General features: G+C 44.9%; 1 protein-coding gene across 1 annotated transcript in view; it reads right to left on the bottom strand.

The window, feature by feature from the left end:
- Positions 1 to 21,726, bottom strand: part of LOC130351951 (neuropeptide-like protein C4orf48 homolog) — a 29,350-nt gene extending 7,624 nt beyond the window's left edge. Inside the window, exons 1-3 of the mRNA XM_056554943.1 lie at positions 21,708 to 21,726; positions 10,809 to 10,956; positions 5,297 to 5,385 (exon numbers count right to left, since the gene is read on the bottom strand). Of these exons, the coding sequence (XP_056410918.1) occupies positions 5,297 to 5,385; positions 10,809 to 10,950 (231 nt within the window). The 5' untranslated portion in view covers positions 10,951 to 10,956; positions 21,708 to 21,726. The remainder of the gene's footprint in view (positions 1 to 5,296; positions 5,386 to 10,808; positions 10,957 to 21,707) is intronic.
- Positions 21,727 to 26,624: the final 4,898 nt, after the last annotated feature.

Raw genomic sequence — 26,624 nt, 5'->3', positions numbered from 1 at the left:
GGAAAGAGAAGAGTTAGTGTACATAACAATGGCAGGAATTGGAAAATGACATTAGCTACAATTCCCAAAAGCATTTTCTTGAGTGTGAGATGATTTTTTTGTTGTTTGGTGTACTAAATTTAAGTGAGGTAAGTACACTTAAGTGATTGTTTTGAGGTACTATGTGTGTAGTACTATGTGAAAGGTCAGTCTTGATACCTTAGGGGTAGTTTTCCCTGAGTGGACCTTTGAGAAGGTGTTAGTGATGGGTGACAAAAATGTTATCTTCAGAGGAGCTGAGAAAGCCACCTACTAGAAACTACTACAACACCTATTATTTGCATTTTTTTATGTACACGTGTACAAGGCTAATTTTTCTGTGTACAATAACCATTTACATTGAGCTACCTTAGCACAAATATTTATTAAACACTCCAACAGGGTTCAGGTACATTCACCTGATAAGTGCAATTTTAGCAATTGAATGTCACGTTACTATTGAGGTATATACATGTAAACAGACGTGCAAGGATCAGCAGTCCACCTGCACTAAGAGTCTAAACTTCACGGCTAGAGCTAGTAGCCGGGCACACACTTACGAATCTCCTACCACTAGGAGTCTCTTGGTCTAAGGACCAGGCACAAAAAGCTTGATGGTTACGGTTTCAACTTGAACAGTCTTAGCATAGTCCTGCTAGGCACATTTCTTAAACGTTGCAGAAAGTCTGTGAAGACAAAACCTTTAAAACAAGATAAGTGCCACAGTTCAGAGGAAACTCTTGCAATGACGTCCTACTCCTCGCCTAAAGCCTCTACGCCTCTCAGGATCACGAGCAGGCAAAGAGTTAATGTGGCTCTCCCACACCACATTAGTAAGGGTAGAGTGGGGCACTGTAGGATTGAGACTAACAGTTGGTGCTGGTTGATTCGGCTCCACCTCCTCGTCGGGAGTGGGCCGCAGCACATTCGTTGCTACCTGGTGGGCAGGCCAAACCTCCGTGTCGGGAGTAGGCCTAGGTATATTGGGTGGTACCCACTGGGTAGGCAAAACCTCCTTAATAGGAGTAGGCCTGGGTACTTTGTTGAAGGTAGAAGAAAGTGGCTGCTGCTCTAATAATTCCTCCTTGGGTTCGTAGGTGGAGGCATCAGTAGCAGGCCATTTCGGCCTCAGCTGGAAGGGGTCCGCCTCCCAATGATTAGAAGGAAAGTACTTGAAAGGGAGCTGGGTTGGAGCGGCTGGTCTGGTGACTGCGGCAGCCCACTCTCCTCGCAGGCCCTGGACGGGGGTGTACGCCACTATCTCACCCACCTCCAAGGAATGGAACTTTTTGTGGAGATATGACCTCTGTACAGCTCGCTGGTTTACGAGGATGGAATAGCCGGTGTGGCAATCAATGAGGTTACCATAACCTTTGACCTTGTCGAACTTGGCCACTGTTGCTCTACGACGTTCCAAGGGCTTCTCCCCTTCTCGGGGATGATCCCACATGCGGATGAAGAGTGCCTCCAGCTCTTTGGTGTTTTCTCGATAGCGGATCCTCTCCTCATGAGGCAGATGAACGTGCTTGGGAGCATAATGTTCTCTGTGTCTGACTTTTAATTTTTCCATCAAGTCGGCAATTTCGGCCTCCTGACAAGCCCTTTCTCTTTGTGCCTGAGGGACCGGTGGAAGGGGTTTCCCAGGCAGGGGTGGAAGTACATCATGGATGTACTGGATCAAATCAGTTTCATCCCCAAAAACCCATTGGGGCTATTTTGGTGAGCGTGGTCGTGAACTCTGCAAAGCGGGCAGGGGTATTTCTGGCTCAGGGCTGGTGGAGGAAGAGAAGGCAGCCTCTGATGGTGTTCTTACAGAGGATTCCTGCGTCGGGATCTCAGCCCACGAACCCCATGTCCGGTGGTGAGGGGACAGTCTCACTGGTGAAGGTGCTCCAGAGGTCCCAGCAACTTCCCCTGAAGGGGTATCCGGCTAGTCATCGTCATCATCGGGCAGTGGGGGAAGATGGCAGGCCCCCTCTTAATCCAATGACAACCGCTGCAGACGATCGGCAAGATCGTGGAACAGTTGGGCTGCGACCGCCGCAACTTTCCTTTGTTCCAGTGCTGGTGCGCACGCCACGTGGAACGCTACTCTCCGCCATGTCTGTACCTTCCGGCTGTCCTTTGTGCAGACTGAAGAGGTCGCTGTGCAGGGCTCCTTTTATACTGGGCTTCTCCAAAATGGCTGCCGGCCAGAAGGACGTCATCGGTGCAGCCCCGACTTCCGTTCCCCCCGGAGACAACAACTGTGAATTTAAGTTCCCTTTCGGCTGCAATACACTCACTTGATAGCCACACCCAGGGGCGGGTCGTGGCGCAGCACAGGCTTTCTTCGCGCGCTTTTCCGGCAGGGGGTTAACTCTTGCATTGCTGACCGGACCAGAGGATCGTAGCATACATTCACTTCTCACTTTACACATCTCTGCAGCAATTAAATTTTCGCCTCCCCCCCTTACTTTTCGCGTGTGCTCTCTGCCCGCGGCACCATACACAAAATTCTGGACTCTTAGATGGTGCTCCGTAACACATTGATACAGTCTTTTACACAGGGGGAGTACACTTTACTTGGTAGCAACAGCTGTAGGCACACACCCGTATCCTGTTCGTAGGATGCCAAAAAGCTATGTGATAGCCTGGGGGAGTAGGGTACGGGGAGTGTAGCTGTGCGGTGACTAAAGGGTGCTTGTTAACCCTTGCTATTCGTGACGCCAGGGTGAGGGCTCTTCAGTAATGCATGTCCTACTGCCACCCTTCCCAAGAGCGATAGGGAGATAGATAATAATGAAATGTCCACAACCGGAGAGTTTTCTGAAACAGTTGTAACTTTTACTGAAGATTTTATGCAAGCTTCATAACCGGAACAGTTTTTGCTCTCAGTTGGCAGTGATCTATGATCCCATGAGCGATGCTGATGCAAATTCACCCTGGCCCCTATTTTAAGTATTACTGCATTTTCTCATTAATACCTAGCTGTAGCAGCAATCATACATCCTTACCCCTGATTCTGCACGCAGTCTGGTTATAATAAACTGAGTAATAAATCAAAGTCATAAAAAAATAAGGGATTTAATGAATGGCGCAGGCATAAGGACCGCTGTTTTGTGTCTCCCACCGCTCTTTATGGCCTCATTCTTTTCTGGAACTTTGATTTGCTAATTAATTAGAATGGAACCAGTGGGAGTCGGATAAAGGGGGAGGGGGGGCGTCTCTATTTAGAAGATAGATAATTCATCCAGCCCTTCATTGACAAATAGAAGTGTATATGTAATAGCTTTGCTTTCCACAGTTTCTTGCACCAAGGAATTCTTTCACAGTGCTTCCATATAAACACAAAACTCCTCCCTCGCCGCTTCTAATAAATGTTTCCAAACTAGGGGGGCCTCAAGCTGTTGCAAAACTACAATTCCCAGCATGCTAGGACAACCTTTGGCTGTCCGGGCAGACTGGGAATTATAGTTTTGCAACTGCTGGAGGCACCCTGGTTAGGAAACATTGGCTTAGGGTATGTTCACATACCAGAATTTTTGAGCAGATTTCCGATGAAAACTTCCACTCAGAAATTCTGCAAATTTTAGTACACATTGGCCCTCATTTACAAAGACTGGAGTGTCGGTTAGGTTTTTTTTTTCAGTGTACTCGTCTTTTTTTTCCTTGTGATTTACTAATCTGTCGCCCAGTTTCCCTTTCTTTCTGTCGCAGGTTTTTTTTCTGTCGCACAAAATGTATTCTGTGCGACAGAAAAAAGTCTCTGCAAATTCTGACTACATTAGTGCTTGTACTACTACTCCCATCATGGAACAGCATCTGTTCCATGTTGGGGATAGTAGTAGAGGGGCTGAGGGATTGATCGCCCCGGGTCTCACTTCTGAGACCCGATCCGATCAGATGTTATTAAGCAGGGGAGCGGGCGGCATGTTCCAATCCCCTGCAATGTACTGTAAACTTTCATTTTGAAATTTCCCACCAGAAGCCCTGAATGGCCGGGACCGAGGATCCAATCAGGGCTCCTGGCAGGCTTTTAATATAGAAGCACTGTGGTGGGCAAAGATGTATAGAATAGCTGGGGGGGGGTATATATCTGGCCCCTCCAGCGTTTCTATATATCTTTCTATATATCCCGGCCATTCAGGGCTTCTGGTGGGAAATTTAAAAATGAAATTTTACTGTACATTGCACGGGATCGGAACATGCCCCCCGCTCCCCTGCTTAATAACATCTGATCGGATCGGGTCTCAGAAGTGAGAACCAGGGCGATCAATCCCTCAGCCCCTCTACTACTATCCCCAACATGGAACAGACCCTGTTCCATGCTGAGAATAGCAGGATTCACTCCGTTTTGAGGAATTTACCGACAGCTCTGAGCTGTCAGCTTTCTGTGAAGCAAAACTCACAGGTTTTCCTGTGAGTTTTCTTCACATTCTGAGTGCTTTTTCTGTTTTTGTCCGGTTCACGCCCCTTTTCGAGTAAAACACGCCCATTTTGTAGGTTAAAAAAAAATCTCGGAGTGTTAAAGAAAATGTAGGTTGTGCACCTAAATTTAAGTCGCAGATTTGGTCGCAAGTGGGATGCGACCAAATTTTAGGCGCAATAACCGAGAAAAAGCATCGGTTATCCTTTCGTAAATGAGGGCCATTGAATTGAATAAAGATTTAAAGATTCCGCCAACTGCAAAAAATCTGCAGTCTGCTTTTCTGAGCGCAGTTCGAGAGGAATAGCAGAATTTTGGCTATGTGAACATAGATCACCCAGGTGAAATTCTGGTGAAGTTCCTCCTGAAAAATTCCAATTGGAAGCCCTGCTAGCATTGATTCAATGATCTCTCACCAAGGGTTACACTGCCCAAAAGTAGCCATTGAGACTTTTTTTTTATTTTTTATTTTTTTTTAAATAGGGCAGCACTTTTACGCCATCTTGTGGTGAGACCCAGTGTTTAATCAGTTCACACTTTACCATATCTGGCTTAGACATGAAAGCAACAATCCGATGTTTCAAGGTGCATTTTATTTTGTTAATGAATCTATATATATGGGAAACGATTTTGTATAACTTTCTTTATTGCAATCCCTGCTCTTTCTAGCTTAGGAGTCCAGTGGGCGGTCCTGCACAGAGATTGACAGCTGTCTCAGAACGTCATAAAACAAAGGCTGTCGATCAATGATTTAGACCTGGACTAAGCATAGGACAGGCTGGGATTTAAATTAATTACAAGTTCTGCTGAATCCTTTACCTGTGACAAACTGCATCTGTCCTGTAACAGGATGGGAAGTGAAGAAATTACCTGAGAGTCTAGGGAATACGCAGCTTTGTACAAATCCTGCACGGCACGTTCCATAAACTCAAATGTATGACAGTCCACACAAAGGCGAGCTAGAAACAATACAGGGAAAATATTACATCCTACTTCTATAGAAAACAATTCAGTTAAAACCAATATAACAATAAAGGCCTATGCTTACAGTGCCACTCTCATCCACATGGTTATATCTGGTACTGCAGCTCGCTCCACATGCTGTACTCTAACATGGAGGAGAAACTGGCTCCCGGGAACTACTACCTATTGTAGTAGAAAACCAAAAATCGTGCATATAGTGAAGGAAAAATGTTTTATGCCCTTTGTACATTTGCCCACTGACAAAGAAATGATCAGTGCGTCATTTTAATGGTCGGTTTATTTGAGCAGCGAAAGACAGCAAAACAACAAAAAAATCCAGAAAAACACATTTCAAATAAGTTATGAATTGATTTGCATTTTGCTCCGTGAAATAAGTATTTGATCCCCCTATTAGAAAGATATCTGGCTACCAGTTGATGAGCTGAGATTAGGAGTGCTCCCTTTAAGAGAGTGCTCTTAATCTCAGCTCACTAATAGGGGATCAAATACTTATTTCACTAGACAAAATTCAAATTCATTCATAACTAATTTTTGGGGATTTTTTTAGTTGTTATTCTGTCTCTTACTGTTCAAATAAACTGAACATTAAACTTATATATTGATCATTTCTTTGTTAATGGGCAAAAGTACAAAATCAGTAGAGAAAGAAATAATTTTTTTCCTCCACTGTAGGTGATTAATTACACCAAAATTAGACAGAGGTCCAAAATTCTGCTGGGACTAATGTTTTAATATATCTTTATAGCAGTTGGAGCTCATAATATTCAATGATAAAATTCTAGCTGTCTGCAGCCACCACAAGGGGGAGCACATTGCTTTGCATTTTAGCATTTTATATGAATTTTACTCAACTACTATAGATAAAGTTGTTAACCAGAATAATTGACACAGAGCAACTTCAGGACAAGGAGAGGTGCCGTATGATCTTGCCATCTATAATACTATATGTAGCCGGTGTAGAGATAAAATGATCTACCGTATTTTTCGCCATATAAGACGCTCCGGCATATAAGACGCACCCAATTTTAAAGGTTGAAAATCTAGGAAAAAAGATTCTGAACCTTCGACCTGCGGACCTCCAGATGTTGCAAAACTACAACTCCCAGCATGCCTGGACAGCCGTTGGCTGTCCGGGCATGCCAGGAGTTGTAGTTTTGCAACATCTGGAGGTCCGCAGGTTGAAGACCACTGGTATAGGAGGTAATACTCATGTGTCCCCGCCGCTCTGGACCCCTCACCGCCGCCCTGGATGTCGCCCTCCATCGCTGTCACCGCATCCCTGGGGTTTCCCTGTTGCTCCAGAACATCTCTGCTGCCCGGTATCCTCGCTCTCCGTCGCCGCCATCACGTCGCTATGCATGCCGCTCCTATTGGATGACGGGACAGCGTGCGCGACGACGTGATGACGACGAAGGAGAGCGCCGGCCATGCAGGGGATCCCGACACGGAGCAGACACCGAGGAGGGAGGTAGGGTCCCTCCCGGTGTCCTGTAAGCTGTTCGGGACGCCACGATTTCACCGCGGTGGTCCCGAACAGCCCAACTGAGCAGCCGGGTTAGTGTCACTTTCGCTTCAGACGCGGCGGTCAGCTTTGATCGCTGCGTCTGAAGGATAAATACAGGGCATCACCACGATCGGTGATGTCCTGTATTAGCCGCGGGTCCAGGCCGTTGATGGCAGCAGGGACCGCCGCGATAGGACAGGTTTTAATGTGTATTTGCCATATAAGACACACCAACTTTTGGGGAAGAAAAAGTGCGTCTTATACAGCGAAAAATACGGTAAATCATTCTACACAGTAATAACTAATGAGTCGACCAAGAATAGAAAAACACGGTTGCTTTCTTTTGAAAACAGAGCCACACCTATCCACAGGTTGTGTGTGGTACTGCAGCTCATCGCAATTTGCTTCTAAAGAGCCGAGCTAGGATGAATATGTACTTAATGGGGGAGATTTATCAAAACTTGTCCAGAGGAAAAGCTGCTGAGTTGCCCATAGCAACCAATCAGATCGCTTCTTTCATTTTGCAGAGACCTTGTTAAAAATGAAAGAAGCGATCTGATTGGTTGCTATGGGCAACTCAGCAACTTTTCTTCTCTGGACCAGTTTTGATAAATCTTCCCTAATTTGCTTAAAACTTTACTTTTAACCCTTTAACGACGCAGGACGTATATTTACGTCCTGCGCCGGCTCCCGCGACCCCGCATCACATCGTGTCGGTCCCGGCGCTCATCAACGGCCGGGACCCGCGGCTAATACCACACATTGCCGATCGCGGCGATGTGCGGTATTAACCCTTTAGAAGCGGCGGTCAAAGCTGACCGCCGCTTCTAAAGCGAAAATGAAAGTATCCCGGCTAGTCAGTCGGGCTGTTCGGGACCGCCGCGGTGAAATCGTGGTGTCCCGAACAGCTTGCAGGACACCGGGAGGGCCCTTACCTGCCTCCTCGGTGTCCGATCGACGAATGACTGCTCCGTGCCTGAGATCCATGCAGGAGCAGTCAAGCGCCGATAACACTGATCACAGGCGTGTTAATACACGCCAGTGATCAGCATAGGAGATCAGTGTGTGCAGTGTTATAGGTCCCTATGGGTCCTATAACACTGCAAAAAAAAAGTAAAAAAAAAGTGTTAATAAAGGTCATTTAACCCCTTCCCTAATAAAAGTTTGAATCACCCCCCTTTTCCCATAAAAAAAATAAAACAGTGTAAATAAAAATAAACATATGTGGTATCGCCGCGTGCGTAAATGTCTGAACTATAAAAATATATCATTAATTAAACCGCACGGTCAATGGCGTACGCGCAAAAAAATTCCAAAGTCCAAAAAAGCGTATTTTGGTCACTTTTTATACCATTAAAAAATGAATAAAAAGTGATCAAAAAGTCAGATCAAAACAAAAATCATACCGATAAAAACTTCAGATCACGGCGCAAAAAATGAGTTCTCATACCGCCCTTTACGTGGAAAAATAAAAAAGTTATAGGGGTCAGAAGAGGATATTTGTAAACGTATAAATTTTCCTGCATGTAGTTATGATTTTTTCCAGAAGTACGACAAAATCAAACCTATATAAGTAGGGTATCATTTTAACCGTATGGACCTACAGAATAATGATAAGGTGTAATTTTTACCGAAATATGCACTGCGTAGAAACGGAAGCCCCCAAAAGTTACAAAATGGCGTTTTTTTTTTATTTTGTCGCACAATTATTATTTTTTTCGTTTTGTCGTGAATTTTTGGGTAAAATGACTGATGTCACTGCAAAGTAGAATTGGTGACGCAAAAAATAAGCCATCATATGGATTTTTAGGTGGAAAATTGAAAGGGTTATGATTTTTAAAAGGTGAGGAGGAAAAAACAAAAGTGCAAAAACGGAAAAACCCTGAGTCCTTAAGGGGTTAATTATCTCAGAGTAAAAAAAAATTGTCATTCCATAAGCATTATGGATAAAACTAATGTAGTTTGAATAGCCTGGGCAAGTGACGCAAAACAAGACACTATGGGGGAGATTTATCAAAACCTGACCAGAGGAAAAGTTTCTGAGTTGCCCATAGCAACCAATCAGATCGCTGCTTTCATTTTTGAAAAGGCCTCTGAAAAAAATAAATCTCAATCCTTCCAGTACTTATCAGTAATTTACAAACTGTATAACTTTCTGCCAACAGTTGATTTAAAAAAACATGTTTTTTTTTCCACCGGAGTACCCCTTTAAAGCTTTAAGCACTTCAAGTAAATATTCATTCTATCATCTATTGCCTTGAAGATTCAATTATTGTGGCTACCAGACTGCCTTATCTTGTCTTCGCTTAAAGAGCTAGGATGCAGTATAAAACACAACCCACGAACAGATGTGGAGATTTTTTGGGAATAAAGCAGTCAATCCATACAACCCCTTTAATCTTAAAGGGGTACTCCGGTAGAAAACCCAACTGGTGCCAGAAAGTTAAACAGATTTGTAAATTACTTCTATTAAAAAAAAATCTTAATCCTTCCAGTACTTTTTAGCTGCTGAATACTGCAGAGGAAATTCTTTTATTTTTGGAACACAGTGCTCTCTGCTGACATCTCTGTCCATTTTAGGAACTGTCCAGACTAGGAGAAAATCCCCATTGCAAACATACGCTGCTCTGGACAGTTCCTAAAATGGACAGAGATGTCAGCAGAGAGCACTGTGGTCATGATGTCAGCAGAGAGCTCTGTGTTCCAAAAATAAAATAATTTCCTCTGTAGTATTCAGCAGCTAATAAGTACTGGAAGGATTATGATGTTTTAAATAGAAGTAATTTACAAATCTGTTTAACTTTCTGGCACCATTTGATTAAAAAAAAAAAATTAAAAAATTCCACCGGAGTACCCCTTTAATCCTACTAAGTGTAATGTAATCACATTTAGAGAAATGAAGGCCTGGGAATAACTTCTTTTCCACAAAGGTTTTTCTGGCGTTTTTGAGCCAAAGCCAGAAGTGTATTCAAATGGAATGTGAAATATAAAATAGGTACTTATACTTCTTTTTTCTACTGGATCCACTTCTGACTTTGGCTCAAAAAAAAAAAAAAAAAAAAAAAAAAAATGAAAAAACCTGCGTGGAAACCTAGTCTAAGGGTGCTTTCACACCACGTTTTGTACTTACGGTTCCCGAATACGGCTGGGAGGAGGAGGGGGCGGGGCTTAATCGCGGCGCCCGCACTCAGCCGTATTCGGGAACCGTATTTAATGCATGTCTATGAGCCGACCGGAGTGAACCGCAGCTTCCGGTCAGCTGCGTTATCGGCCGTATGCGGTTTCCCGACCGCAGGCAAAAACGTGGTCAACCGCGTTTTTGCCTACGGTCGGGAAACCGCATACGGACGAAAATGCAGCTGACCGGAAGCTGCGGTTCACTCCGGTCGGCTCATAGACATGCATTAAATATGGTTCCCGAATACGGCTGAGTGCGGGCACCGCGATTAAGCCCCGCCCCCTCCTCCCAGCCGTATACGGGAACCGTAAGTACAAAACGTGGTGTGAAAGCACCCTTACTAGGACCAGGGCCCAAAATCTGGATTATTCCATACGATTTATCACTTAGATGCAACGGGTGTGGCACAGCTCACTCGGTTGCCCCTCCCGCTCACGGACAGGACCGGACCTCAGTCCAAATAATCGTAGAAAGAAATAGAATTGTCCAGCGCATATAGAGTTGTCAAGCAATCCGGTTTTTATTCAGCAGTAACAGTGGGTGATGACAAGGTGACGCGTTTCAGCCGCACTCAGCGGCCTTAGTATGACTAAGGCCGCTGAGTGCGGCTGAAACGCGTCAGCTTGTCATCACCCACTGTTACTGCTGAATAAAAACCGCATTGCTTGATATCCTGCACTGGACAATTCTATTTCTTTCTACGACTTATCACTTACTATCAGCGGAAATGATGCTCCCTGTTTCAGAATTAACTCCTTCAACCTTGTCATGCGTTGTTGTAACCAGTGATGTACCCGCAACCATCACCTCGACCACCAGCCACCAGATAACAGGTCTGACTGCAAACTGCAGCATCATCAAAACCTGTAATAGAACAATAACATAAAAATCTTTCTTAGGAAGTTGTGGCATTTAACCTCTTAAGGACATAGCCCATTTTGCCCCTAGGATCCAGTACATTTTCTTTTTTTTGCGTTTTCGTTTTTTCCTCCACGCCTTTTAACAGCCATAACGCTTTAAAGGGGTACTCCGGTGAAAAACTTTTTTTTTTTTTTTAAATCAACTGGTGCCAGAAAGTTAAACAGATTTGTAAATTACTTCTATTAAAAAATCTTAATCCTTCCTGTACTTATTAGCTGCTGAATACTACAGTGGAAATTCTTTTCCGTTTGAAACACAGAGCTCTCTGCTGACATCATGAGCACAGTGCTCTCTGCTGACATCTCTGTCCATTTTAGGAACTGCCAGCGTAAAAGGAAATCCCCATAGCAAACATATGCTGTCCTGGACAGTTCCTAAAATGGACAGAGATGTCAGCAGAGAGCACTGTGCTCGTGATGTCAGCAGACAGCTCTGTGTTTCAAACAGAAAAGAATTTCCACTGTAGTACTCAGCAGCTAATAAGTACAGGAAGGATTAAGATTTTTTAATAGAAGTAATTTACAAATCTGTTTAACTTTCTGGCACCAGTTGATAAAAAAAAAATAAAAAAAAGTTTTTCACCGGAGTACCCCTTTCATTTTTCATCCACAGACCCATATGAGGGCAATTGTACTTTGTAATGACCTAACCCAGTGTTTCCCAATCAGGGTGCCTTCAGGTGTTGCAAAACTACAACTCCCAGCATGCCTGGACAGCCTTCGGCTGTCCAGGCATGCTGGGAGTTGTAGTTTTGCCACATCTGGAGGCACCCTGATTGGGGAACACTGGCCTAACCTAAATGACATCACAACCTAAAATATATTATTGAGGGGGGGGGGGTTATTGAGTGCACTTCATGTTAAAACTGGCATATTCTCTTTATTTTGTGGGTCAATACTAATAAAACGATTAACGATTCTCATTAACGATTCTATTACTGTACTGCATTTATAAAGAAAGTCAAAATTTTAAAACAAACTAAGTACGTTTAAAATGAGAGCTAATTTTTGGCGCCATGATCTGTAGTTTTAAAGGGGTACTCCCGTGGAAAATTTTTTTTTTTTTTTTTTTTTTAATCAACTGGTGCCAGAAAGTTAAACAGATTTGTAAATTACTTCTATTTAAAAATCTTAATCCTTCCAGTACTTTTTAGGGGTTATATACTACAGAGGAAATGTTTATCTTTTTAGATTTTTCTGATGTCACAACCACAGTCACAGTGCTCTCTGCTGACCTCTGCTGTCCATTTTAAGAACTGTCCAGAACAGGAGAAAATCCTCATAGCAAACATATGCAGCTCCGGACAGTACCTAAAATGGACAGCAGAGGTCAGCAGAGAGCACTGTGGTCATGACATCAGAGAAATCTAAAAAGATAAGCATTTCCTCTGTAGTATATATAGCCCCTAAAAAGTACTGGAAGGATTAAGATTTTTAAATAGAAGTAATTTACAAATCTGTTTAACTTTCTGGCACCAGTTGATTTTAAAAAAAAGTTTTCCACGGGACTGCCCCTTTAATTGGTACCACTTTTGTACATATGGCTTTTAAATTGCTTGTTGTTCCTTTTTTTTTTGGATGTGATGTGACCAAAAAGCAAAATTTTGGACTTTGTAATTTTTTTTTAGGTATACATTATTTTTTACTATATCCAAATAATTCCACATGATGAAAACACATAGTACCGTAACTGGATTATATAACTATTCTGTCACTGAAAAAAAATTATACTAATATCAATATTACCATCATACAGTGACCATACAGTATAGAGGTAAATATTACCTGTACACCATAGAGCTGCAGTCTAGGTAGAGGTCTAGGCAATCCGCTGTCAGCTTAAAGGGGTACTCCGGTGGAAAACTGGTGCCAGAAAGTTAAACAGATTTGTAAATTACTTCTATTAAAAAAATCTTAATCCTTCCAGTACTTATTAGCTGCTGAATACTACAGAGGAAATTATTTTCTTTTTGGAACACTGAACTCTCTGCTGACATCACGAGCACAGTGCTCTCTGCTGACATCTCTGTCCATTTTAGGAACTGTCCAGAGTAGGAGAAAATCCCCATAGAAAACATATGCTGCTCTGGACAGTTCCTGAAATAAGTACTGGAAGGATTAAGATTTTTTAATAGAAGCAATTTACAAATCTGTTTAACTCTCTGGCACCAGTTGATTTAAAAAAAAAAAAAGTTTTCCACCAGAGTACCCCTTTAAAGGGGTATTCCAGGCAAAACCTTTTTTTTATATATATCAACTGGCTCCGGAAAGTTCAGATTTGTAAATTACTTCTATTAAAAAATCTTAATCCTTCCAATAGTTATTAGCTTCTGAAGTTCTCTGTGTAACTGCTCAATGATGATGTCACGTCCCGGGAGCTGTGCATGATGGGAGAATATCCCCATAGGAACTGCACAGCTGCCCGGACGTGAGTCATCAGAGAGCAGTTAGACAGAAAACAACAACTCAACTTCAGAAGCTAATAACTATTGGAAGGATTAAGATTTTTTAATAGAAGTAATTTACAAATCTGTTTAACCTCTTAAGGACCAATGACGTTGTGGAACGTCATGGCACCCTGGGCTTTAAGGACCAATGACGTTCCACAACGTCATGGCGTTTTCCAGTCTCTGCCGCTCGCCGGGCAGAGATCGGAAGCGGATGCCTGCTGAAATCCTTCAGCAGGCATCCAGGGCAAACGCCGAGGGGGGCCATGCAGCCCCCCCATGTCGGCGATCGCCAAAAATCGCAAGGGAATTCGCCCTAGCGATCTGCGGCGATACCGGGCTGATCAGGTCTCTGGGACCCGACCGCCTGGTAATTTTGCATGATCCCGGCTGTCACAGACAGCCAGGACCATGCTAACGTATAGGAGCGAGGTGGCAAACCTGCTACCTCCTCCTATCCCCTGCGATTCTTCGGTTAGTTAACCGACCAATCGCAGGGGGGGGGGGGGGGAGGTTACTTCCTCCCGTCCTGCCTGGCCCCTGGAAGTCCGGAGAGGACGGGAGGAAGACCGGAGGATGCGGCGGGGGACAGGGGAGTGCTGGGGACCGACCCGGGTACTTACCTCGTCCCTGAAGACCCGGATCCTGGTGGCAGAGACGGCGGCGGCGACAGGTGAGTTGATCTTCAGCCGCGGTCGGGCCCTTTACAGCAATGCACGTCGTAAAGCGACATGCATTGCTGTAATGGGACCCTGTAAACTACAACTCCCAGCATGCCCAGACAGCCCTTGGCGTCTGGGCATGCTGGGAGTTGCAGTTTTGCAACATCTGGAGGTCCACAGTTTTGGGACCACTGTGCCCTTCCAGATGTTGCAAAACTACACATCCTCAGCATGCCCTTACTGTCCAGGCATGCTGGGAGTTGTAGTTCTATAACATCTGGCCCTTCAGATGTTGCAGAACTACAACTCCCAGCATGCCTGCACAGTTTTGGCATACTGGGAGTTGTAGTTTTGCAACATCTGGAAGGGCACAGATTGGGAACCACTGTATTAGTGGTCTGCAAACTGTAGTCCTCCAGATGTTGCAAACTACAACTCCAAGCATGCTGGGAGTTGTAGTTCGGCAACATCTGGCTCTAAAGATGTTGCCGAACTACTACTTCCAGCATGCCTGAGTGTTTGGGAGTAGTGGTTTTGCAACAACTGGAGGCACACTGGTTGGCAAACATTGTCTGTTTCCTAACTCAGTGTTTCCCAACCCGTGTGCCTCCAGCTGTTGCAAAACTATAACTACCAGCATGCACTGATGGATTGTGCATGCTGGGAGTTGTAGTTTTGCAACAGCTGGAGGTCCCCCCCCTCCCCCCTGTGAATGTACAGGGTACATTCACATGGGCAGGGGGCTTACAGTGAGTATCAGGCTGCCAATTTGCGATGCAGCAAATTTTGCGCTGCAGCTCAAACTCGCAGCGGGAAACTCTCTGTAATCCCCCGCCCATGTGACTGTACCCTAAAAACACTACACTACACTACCACAAAATAAAATAAAAAGTAATAAACACTACATATACACATACCCCTACACAGCCCCCCTCCCCAATAAAAATGAAAAACGTCTGGTACGCCACGTTTTCAAAATGGAGCCTCCAGCTGTTGCAAAACAACAACTCCCAGTATTGCCGGACAGCCGTTGACTGTCCAGGCATGCTGGGAGTTTTGCAACAGCTGGAGGCACCCTGTTTGGGAATCACTGGCATAGAATACCCCTATGTCCACCCCTATGCAAATCCCTAATTCAGGCCTCAAATGCATATGGCGCTCTCACTCTGGAGCCCTGTCGTATTTCAAGGCAACAGTTTTGGGTCACATATGGGGTATCGCCGTACTTGGGAGAAATTGCCTAACAAATTTTGTGGGGCTTTTTTTCCTTTTACCCCTTATGAAAAGGTGAAGTTGGGGGTCTACACCAGCATGTTAGTGTTGCCCCATACTTTTTATTTTGACAAGAGGTAAAAGGGAAAAACGCCCCCCAAAATTTGTAATGCAATTTCTCCCGACTACGGAGATACCCCATATGTGGGCGCAAAGTGCTCTGGGGGCGCACAACAAGGACCAGAAGGGAGAGTGCGCCATGTACATTTGAGGTGATTTGCACAGGGGTGGCTGATTGTTACAGCAGTTTTGACAAACGCAAAAAAAAAAAACTCCCCACGGAATGTAATGAGGGGTGCAGTGAGAATTGACACCCCACAGGTGTCTGACGGATCTTTGGAACAGTGGGCTGTGCAAATAAAAAATGTTGTACAGCCCACTGTTCCAAAGATCTGACAGACACCAGTGGGGGGTAAATGCTCACTGTACCCCTTGTTACGTTCCTCAAGGGGTCTAGTTTCCAAAATGGTATGCCATGTGGGGGTTATTTTGCTGTCCTGGCACCATAGGGGCTTCCTAAATGCGACATGCCCCCCGAGCAAAATTTGCTCTCAAAAAGCCAAATATGAGTCCTTCTCTTCTGAGCATTGTAGTTCGCCCGTAGTGCGCTTCAGGTCCACTTATGGGGTACCTCTGTTACGCCGAGCGCTCCGGGTCCCCGCTCCTCCTCGGAGCGCTCGCTTCTCTCTCGCTACCGCAGCGGTCCGGGCAGCTCCACTGACCCGGTGCGCTGCGATACCGTCTCCAGCCGGGATGCGATTCGCGATGCGGGTAGCGCCCGCTCGCGATGCGCATCCCGGCTCCCGTACCTGACTCGCTCTCCGTCTGTCCTGTCTCTGCGATTTAAAGGGCCACTGCGCCGCTGATTGGCGCAGTGGTTCCAATTAGTGTGTTCACCTGTGCACTCCCTATTTATACCTCACTTCCCCTTCACTCCCTCGCCGGATCTTGTTGCCATTGTGCCAGTGAAAGCGTTTCCTTGTGTGTTCCTAGCCTGTGTTCCAGACCTCCTGCCATTGCCCCCGACTACGATCCTTGCTGCCTGCCCCGACCTTCTGCTACGTCCGACCTTGCTTCTGTCTACTCCCTTGTACCGCGCCTATCTTCAGCAGTCAGAGAGGTTGAGCCGTTGCTAGTGGATACGACCTGGTCACTACCGCCGCAGCAAGACCATCCCGCTTTGCGGCGGGCTCTGGTGAAAACCAGTAGTGACTTAGAACCGATCCACTAGCACGGTCCACGCCAATCCCTCTCTGGCACAGAGGATCCACTACCTGCCAGCCGGCATCGTGACAGTAGATCCGGCCATGGATCCCGCTGAAGTTCCTCTGCCAGTTGTCGCCGACCTCACCACGGTGGTCGCCCAGCAGTCACAACAGATAGCGCAACAAGGCCAACAGCTGTCTCAACTGACCGTGATGCTACAGCAGCTACTACCACAGCTTCAGCAATCATCTCCTCCGCCAGCTCCTGCACCTCCTCCGCAGCGAGTGGCCGCTTCTGGTCTACGACTATCCTTGCCGGATAAATTTGATGGGGACTCTAAATTCTGCCGTGGCTTTCTTTCCCAATGTTCCCTGCACTTGGAGATGATGTCGGACCAGTTCCCTACTGAAAGGTCTAAGGTGGCTTTCGTAGTCAGCCTTCTGTCTGGAAAAGCTCTGTCATGGGCCACACCGCTCTGGGACCGCAATGACCCCGTCACTGCCTCTATACACTCCTTCTTCTCAGAAATTCGAAGTGTCTTTGAGGAACCTGCCCGAGCCTCTTCTGCTGAGACTGCCCTGTTGAACCTGGTCCAGGGTAATTCTTCCGTTGGCGAGTACGCCGTACAATTCCGTACTCTTGCTTCAGAATTATCCTGGAATAATGAGGCCCTCTGCGCGACCTTTAAAAAAGGCCTATCCAGCAACATTAAAGATGTTCTGGCCGCACGAGAAATCCCTGCTAACCTACATGAACTCATCCATCTTGCCACTCGCATTGACATGCGTTTTTCCGAAAGGCGTCAGGAGCTCCGCCAGGATATGGACTTTGTTCGCACAAGGCGTTTTTTCTCCCCGGCTCCTCTCTCCTCTGGTCCCCTGCAATCCGTTCCTGTGCCTCCCGCCGTGGAGGCTATGCAGGTCGACCGGTCTCGCCTGACACCTCAAGAGAGGACACGACGCCGCATGGAGAATCTCTGCCTGTACTGTGCCAGTACCGAACACTTCCTGAAGGATTGTCCTATCCGTCCTCCCCGCCTGGAAAGACGTACGCTGACTCCGCACAAAGGTGAGACAGTCCTTGATGTCTACTCTCTTGCCCTCTGGTTTGCCCGCTGTAGATGAAGTGACTCGTGATCTTTCCACCATATGGAAAGAGACCCAAGATTCTCTTTTACAGGCTTCATCTCGCATGAAAAAGTTTGCCGATAAGAAAAGAAGAGCTCCCCCCATTTTTGCTCCCGGAGACAAGGTATGGCTCTCCGCTAAATATGTCCGTTTTCGTGTCCCCAGTTACAAACTGGGTCCACGCTATCTTGGTCCTTTCAAAGTCTTGTGCCAAATTAATCCCGTCTCTTACAAACTTCTTCTTCCTCCTTCTCTCCGTATTCCTAATGCCTTTCATGTCTCTCTTCTTAAACCACTCATCATCAACCGTTTCTCTCCCAAATTAGTTTCTCCCACTCCTGTCTCCGGTTCTTCTGACGTCTTCTCAGTGAAAGAGATACTGGCCTCCAAGACGGTCAGAGGAAAAAGGTTCTTTTTGGTGGATTGGGAGGGCTGTGGACCTGAAGAGAGATCCTGGGAACCTGAGGACAACATCCCAGACAAAAGTCTGCTCCTCAGGTTCTCAGGCTCTAAGAAGAGGGGGAGACCCAAGGGGGGGGTACTGTTACGCCGAGCGCTCCGGGTCCCCGCTCCTCCCCGGAGCGCTCGCTTCTCTCTCGCTACCGCAGCGCTCCGGGCAGCTCCACTGACCCGGTGCGCTGCAATACCGTCTCCAGCCGGGATGCGATTCGCGATGCGGGTAGCGCCCGCTCGCGATGCGCATCCCGGCTCCCGTACCTGACTCGCTCTCTGTCTGTCCTGTCCCGGCGCGCGCGGCCCCGCTCCCTAGGGCGCGCGCGCGCCGGGTCTCTGCGATTTAAAGGGCCACTGCGCCGCTGATTGGCGCAGTGGTTCCAATTAGTGTGTTCACCTGTGCACTCCCTATTTATACCTCACTTCCCCTTCACTCCCTCGCCGGATCTTGTTGCCATTGTGCCAGTGAAAGCGTTTCCTTGTGTGTTCCTAGCCTGTGTTCCAGACCTCCTGCCGTTGCCCCCGACTACGATCCTTGCTGCCTGCCCCGACCTTCTGCTACGTCCGACCTTGCTTCTGTCTACTCCCTTGTACCGCGCCTATCTTCAGCAGTCAGAGAGGTTGAGCCGTTGCTAGTGGATACGACCTGGTCACTACCGCCGCAGCAAGACCATCCCGCTTTGCGGCGGGCTCTGGTGAAAACCAGTAGTGACTTAGAACCGATCCACTAGCACGGTCCACGCCAATCCCTCTCTGGCACAGAGGATCCACTACCTGCCAGCCGGCATCGTGACAACCTCCATACTCAGAAGAGATGGGGTTACAAATTTTGGGGGGTATTTTCTGCTATTAACCCTTGCAAAAATTTGAAATTTGGGGGGGAAACACACATTTTAGTGAAAAAAATAATATTTTTTTTCACGTATGCAGAAGTCGTGAAACACCTGTGGGGTATTAAGGCTCACTTTATTCCTTGTTACGTTCCTCAAGGGGTCTAGTTTCCAAAATGGTATGCCATGTGTTTTTTTTTTCCTGTTCTGGCACCATAGATGCAACATGCCCCCCAAAAACCATTTCAGAAAAATGTACTCTCCAAAATCCCCTCGTTGCTCCTTCGCTTCTGAGCCTTCTACTGCGCCCACCGAATAAGTATACATTTTCTCCTTTTACCCCTTGTAAAAATTCAAAAATTGGGTCTACAAGAACATGCAAGTGTAAAAAATGAAGATTGTGAATTTTCTCCTTCACTTTGCTGCTATTTCTGTGAAACACCTAAAGGGTTAAAACGCTGACTGAATGTCATTTTGAATACTTTGGGGGGTGCAGTTTTTATAATGGGGTCATTTATGGGGTATTTCGAAGATGAAGACCCTTCAAATCCACTTTAAACCTGAACTGGTCCCTGAAAAATTGTGATTTTGGAAATTTTTTGAAAAATTGGAAAATTACTGCTGAACTTTGAAGCCCTCTGGTGTCTTTCAAAAGTAAAAACACGTCAATTTTATGATGCAAACATAAAGTGGACATATTGTATATGTGAATTAGAAAAAAAATTATTTGGAATATCCATTTTCCTTACAAGCAGAGAGCTTCAAAGTTAGAAAAATGCAAAATTTTCAATTTTTTCATCAAGTTTTGGAATTTTTCACTAAGAAAGGATGCAAGTTACCACAAAATTTTACCAATAACATAAAGTAGAATATGTCACGAAAAAACAATCTCGGAATCAGACTGACAGTAATAAAGTGACAGTGGTCAGATGTTCAAAAAACGCTCTGGTCCTAAGGTGTAAAATGGCCTAGTCCTTAAGGCGTTAACTTTCCGGAGCCAGTTGATAAACAAAAAAACAGTTTTGGCCTGGAATACCCTTTAAATCACTTTTCTATCATAAACTACAGATTTTACCCACTGCGCACTGATCCATTGACACGAGTCGTCAGCTGTGGGAGCAGTGACAAGTTAGCTAACGAGTTTCATAAGTTTCACAACCAGTAGCTGATTGTATACCGATTGCTGGCAGGTACCTGGCTAATATATAGCTGGTAACCAATGGTTAAATACGACACCTCCCGCCTACATGACATCAGCCGGGCCCCCATCTCCGTACACATCCTCAGATCTATGGCTGACTGTCCCTGTTTCCTACCTTTGGGATAGAGCTGTAAAGCTGCGGCAGACAATGTCAGATGAATGCTGGGCAGATAGGATGTCATACACAGCTCCGCTGCTTCACTTTTGCTGAGTGGGTCCTTATTATAGAGAATTCCCATAGCAACAAAAAAGACTGTCAAGAATACAGCTGGTTTACAGCAAACTAGGGATCACTGCTTCCGGTGTTTACTTTCAGGATGTATAATCCAGAAATGGAGCATAATTCTTGCGTAAAAATTATTGCGAAACATTGAGGCAGATGGAGAAGTAAACATGACTTTATACAGCGATGAAGCAGAGTTGAATGTGTTGGGGTTGTATCATTGGCAAGTCTGTTCAGATAACTATAATACAGGAATATGGGTGCACTACTGTGGTAAATGTATACAATGACTGAATGCTGCCGTAATTGCCCACTGGCCCCTGTTTTGCTTATCACGCACAGGTAGGATTAGCGTTAAGTCCTGCGCCATTTTGAGAAACCTTGGCGTTGGTGTGCGGGCTCTGGTATGTCCTTCATATAAGGATATACTGGCGAATGTCTCAATTTTAACATTAGTGTTGAGGGATAGCCAATGTCACTGTATACATCTACCACAGTAGTGCACCTAAATTCCTGTATTATTCTAATTGTTACACATCCACACCGTCTATCTGGTGTAGGATTCTATTGTGACACTTGTAGTCTGCTGCAGGCATCCTCCATTGTATTCATTTTTATGCTGGGGATCGCCCCTAGCAACGGACTACAAGGGCAGGATCTGCTCCCCCAGTATAAATGCACAACCGCACAACCATATGAGACCACGTTTTTTGTTGTTTGTTCAGTTAACTAGATAGATGATAGATTGATAGATAGATATGACATAGATATGAGATAGATAGATAGATAGATAGATATGAGATAGATAGATATGACATAGATATGAGATAGATAGATAGATAGATAGATATGAGATAGATAGATATGACATAGATATGAGATAGATAGATAGATAGATAGATATGAGATAGATAGATATGACATAGATATGAGATAGATAGATAGATAGATATGACATAGATATGAGATAGATAGATAGATCTGACATAGATATGAGATAGTTATGAGATAGATAGATATGAGATAGATAGATAGATCTGACATAGATATGAGATAGTTATGAGATAGATAGATATAGACTCAGATATATGAAAAAAAGAAAACAGAAGAAAAAGCGCACTAATGTGCCATGATTCTGTGATGTAAAAAATGTATATGGGTGAACAGAGTTTAGTTTGCTCCCCTGGGGGTGTTGTGTTACAAACACAATACCGTTGTACGCTTTGATCCCAGGTCCCTGGGAAGCAGGTAGTAGTGAAAAGGGCTGCTGGCACCTGGTCGTCTCGGGAGCTGGTCCTGGACGTCTGGTCAGTAGAGAAGGAAGGTGGGATCTATGATCCGTAAAATTGCGGTGCTGAGAAGCGCTCCTTTCCAGTGTAGAAGTGTAGAATTGTCATCCACAAAGTCCGGTATTTCGTAAAGCAAAAAAGTATTTATTCATGCAGGTAATTACAAAGGATAACGCGTTTCGAGGGGCGGAGACTCCCTCATTGTCAGATCCAATACTGATCAGGGATAGGCTCCCTTCTTATTTATACAAAAATAGCCAGAGAAAACACTTCAGCGGGTCATGTTACAGACATTCCATATACATCACAATAAAATTCTATTGAGTTTTTATATACACATATCGGAACTCAATTGTACAGATAAAAGATACCTGTTATAATCCTTACTACAAAAAAGACTTGTTTATTTTTGAGCTCAAAAATAGAGTTTCAGATGGGTCACATACTGGGCCACCTAGGACTATAACAGGGCTAAGAGGTCCGGTGCTATAGTTCCTGGGAAGGTGAATAAGCGCAGCAGGTATCGGCCGGCCGCGTGGGAGATGGGAGACTCATACCACTTGCAAATTCGCCTCGGACAGACATCAGATCGCTGTGCCGGCAGGTTACTGCCAAACATCCTGCCGGCACAGCGATCTGATGTCTGTCCGAGGTGAATTTGCGAGTGGTATGAGTCTCCCATCTCCCGCCCGGCTGGCTGATGCCTGCTGCGCTTATTCACCTTCCCAGGAACTATAGCACCGGACCATTGAGCCCTGTTATAGTCCTAGGTGGCCCAGTATGTGACCCATCTGAAACTCTATTTTTGAGCTCAAAAATAAACAAGTCTTTTTTGTAGTAAGGATTATAACAGGTATCTTTTATCTGTACAATTGAGTTCCGATATGTCTATATAAAAACTCAATAGAATTTTATTGTGATGTATATGGAATGTCTGTAACATGACCCGCTGAAGTGTTTTCTCTGGCTTTTTTATTGTATAAATAAGAAGGGAGCCTATCCCTGATCAGTATTGGATCTGACAAAGAGGGGGTCTCCGCCCCTCGAAATGCGTTATCCTTTGTAATTACCTGCATGAATAAATATTTTTGCTTTACGAAATACCGGACTTTGTGGATGACAATTCTACACTTCTACACTGGAAAGGAGCGCTTCTCAGCACCGCAATTTTACGGATCATAGATCCCACCTTCCTTCTCTACAGATAGATAGATATGAGATAGATAGATAGATATGAGATAGATAGATAGATATGAGATAGATAGATAGATAGATATGAGATAGACACTGCTGAGTGGTTGAGTGATACTTGGACTTACCTGACATTAAAGGGGTACTCCCGTGGAATTTTTTAAATCAACTGGTGCCAGAAAGTTAAACAGATTTGTAAATTACTTCTATTAAAAAATCTTAATCTTTCCAGTACTTTTTAGGGTCTGCATGCTACAGAGGAAACGGTTTTCTTTTTGGAACACAGAGCTCTCTGCTGACATCTCTGTCCATTTTAGGAACTGTCTAGAGCAGCATATGTTTGCTATGGGGATTTTCTCCTGCTCTGTACAGTTCCTTAAATGGACAGAGATGTCAACAGAGAGCACTGTGGTCATGATTTCAGCAGAGAGCTCTGTGTTCCAAAAAGAAAACCATTTCCTCTGTAGTATTCAGCAGCTAATAAATACTAAAAGGATTAAGATTTTTTTAATAGAAGTAATTTACAAATCTTTTTGACTTTCTGGCACCAGTTGATTTAAAAAAAAAAGTTTTCCACGGGAGTACCCCTTTAAGATGGCAGCTGAAGTCTCTTGGGCTGCAATGCGCATTCTCCAGACTTTACCATGCAGTCTCTATTGCAAACTGCCTGGGGAAACTTTGGCTCTCAAGTTCTCTGCTGCTTCCATGGTGTTGATTCTGGCGCACATGTGCAGTGGAGACCATGCTGAGTCGGCTTGTGTTGCTTAAAGGGGTATTCCAGGCAAAACCTTTTTTTTCATATATCAACTGGCTCCGGAAAGTTAAACAGATTTGTAAATTACTTCTATTAAAAAATCTTAATCCTTCCAATAGTTATTAGCTTCTGAAGTTTTCTGTCAAACTGCTCAATGATGATGTCACGTCCCCATAGGAACTGCACAGCTCCCGGGACGTGACATCATCATTGAGCAGTTAGACAGAAAACAACAACTCAACTTCAGAAGATAATAACTATTGGAAGGATTAAGATTTTTTAATAGAAGTAATATAAAAAAAGTTTTGGCCTGGAATACCCCTTTAATCATGGCATTGGTCCTATTGTTTATATTTGGTGAGTGGGACCATTACCGCCCTGTCCTTGATTTTAATCATGTACACTTATGATATACACCATACATTTGTATAGCACATACTCCTTTAGGATGTTTTATGGCTCATGCCTAATAAATGAGCTGTGTCAGAACCAAAAACTTTTTATATGTTGTATGTCTTGGCAAAACATTAACCTATCTAATATACAGTGATCCCTCAACTTACATTGGCCTCAACATACAATAGTTTCAACATACAATTGTCTTTTCTGGACCATAAACCAGACTCAACATACAATGCTACGGACAGTCCAGATCTGTGATACATGTCAATGGCTGGAAGAACTGACCAATCAGAATGGACATTTACTGGTAAAACACCTGTATTACTGAAGAGTATGTACTGAATTCCTGTCTAGTAGTGCCCCCTACAGTACAGGGAGGTATTACATGTTCTGTACTACTCTTTACCTGTGCCAGGGTTAGCTGCTCCTTTGGACACCAGGTGAGGGCGGCTCCATTTTACTTTTTTAGGACACTGTGTGTACTGTATAGGACCCTGAAGAAGCTCCTGTCCTCTACATAGACAGTGATTACAGCTCCCAGCAGATCTTTTTTGTAGGTAAGGACTTGCTTAATCTGTATTAGTTATCTACTTATTTTTGTTTGACCCTCACTTTTTCCTATTTTTGGATGACATTTGGGGCTTCGGAACCAATTACCAGGTTTCCATAGTTATGGTCTCAATGGTTTCAATATGGTCATCCTGAAACCAATTAATTTTGTAACTTGAGGGACCACTGTACAGTACTTCATAAATAGTTTTATCTCCATTTTATAGAAATCATGACACATTAAAAAGACCACTAGGGGTCCTCATACAATTCAGAACATAATCCTGTCTGGTTGCGGCATCATCTTTGTCCCAGCTGAAGCACAGGCTGAGACAAAGTCCAGGAGCCGAAGGCGGCACTAGCACTCCTCTGTGCTCACTCCTGTCCTGTCAGACTGCAGCATGAAAACAGAGAGGAGGGGATTACAGAGCAGCTTGCAGTAATTGGATTAAGACACCAAGCACAGCACAGCAGACTCAGGGAGAAAGTATCATGAGTGAAGGCCTGCTCAGTGCTTGCCTCTGAAATGCCCCTTTCTGAGCAGTGGATGTCAGAATGAGTGAGACGCAGAACAGAGGGATTTGTGAGCCGAATACAGAAGCTAGATATATATAAAAATGAAATGTAAAGCATCTGCATGACCTAAAGAGTAACATATATAAGCATTATCTTTTCTGTGATATGACAGGTACGCTTTAATTGTATTCATAATTATGAACTGCATAATAGTATAGTATAGTTTTGTATGATTGATTCTGAGATAGGTAGGTATGAGGTAGGTATATATGAAATAGGTAGGTAGATAGATATGAGATCTCAGAACCTACTCTTCAGCTACCTCTAATCAGTACCTTATACTCATGAACGTTTGGCTCAGTTGAGCGTTCTTGTGTTCTGAATGGGAAGGGAATCCGACAAACCCCATTTAAAGTCAATGGGACGTGCCAGGTCCCGTGGGTGTTAGGCTGCATTCACACCACGTTTTGTACATACGGGTGCCGGATCTGTCGGGGGGAGGGGCAAACCGGGCGCTCCCGTACCCCGGCCGGATCAGTCCGTGACTGCATTTACTTTAATGACCCGACCGGAGTCAAACGTTGACTCCGGTCGGCTCAGTTTTGACCAGTATGTGGTTTTGGACCATACCTAAACTACGGTTTTGGATCCGGTCAGGAAACCGCATAAGGGTCAAAACTGAGCCGACCGGAGTCACCGTTTGACTCTGGTCGGGTCATTAAAGTAAATGCAGTCACGGGCTGATCCGGCCGGGGTACGGGAGCGGCCGGTTTGCCCCTCCCCCGCCGGATCCGTAACCCGTATGTACAAAACGTGGTGTGAATGCACCCTTAGCCGTGTAAGGGACCGTCCAGGTCCATTGCTTGTTACAGGAACTGACTCTGCAACAGAGCCTCCAAACTGAGCTCCAAAGCATATGAGAACGAATCCTTATTTCCCTAAAAACATTATGGACAGGCAGGTGAAATCCAACATGCCCGACCCTTCTTTCACTGCAGGGGGCAGAGTTGGCTGGTTCGCTGAATTTGCTTGGTGCGACCAACTTTTCATTATTGTGTATGGAGACCCTAACCCAATGGACCCACATTCTACAGTCCTTTTCACTATTTGACCCCATTTTCCATGGACAATACGGTCCTGTGCATGGGCCTGTAGCTAAGAGTACCCCCCCCCCTCCACACACCCTGCACTACACGCTTCAGCAGCGCAGCCTGAGATGTTTATTGCTTGTCTCAGTTGGAGCGCATTGTATACAGGACATCAATACCGCCATGTGGATATATTAGGAGTTAGTCACTGGGAGAGATGCTGCGTCAGGTACAACGGGGAGGATTTGCATCGATTAATCCACAAGACTACTGGGTTACAGGAACGATCCCGGTAATGCAAAGTGATTTTCCTCATAAGCTATTTCCCATTACTGCCCCAGATAACAGGCAATCTCCAGCCCCAGATACTCTCCTATTATAGAATAGTTATTGCTCTAACAA

This window comes from Hyla sarda, chromosome 1 (genome assembly GCF_029499605.1).
Source record: "Hyla sarda isolate aHylSar1 chromosome 1, aHylSar1.hap1, whole genome shotgun sequence".
Classification (NCBI taxonomy): Eukaryota; Metazoa; Chordata; class Amphibia; order Anura; family Hylidae; genus Hyla; species Hyla sarda.
Note: the sequence above shows the minus strand (reverse complement) of the source record. Positions and strands in the feature narration are given on the sequence as shown.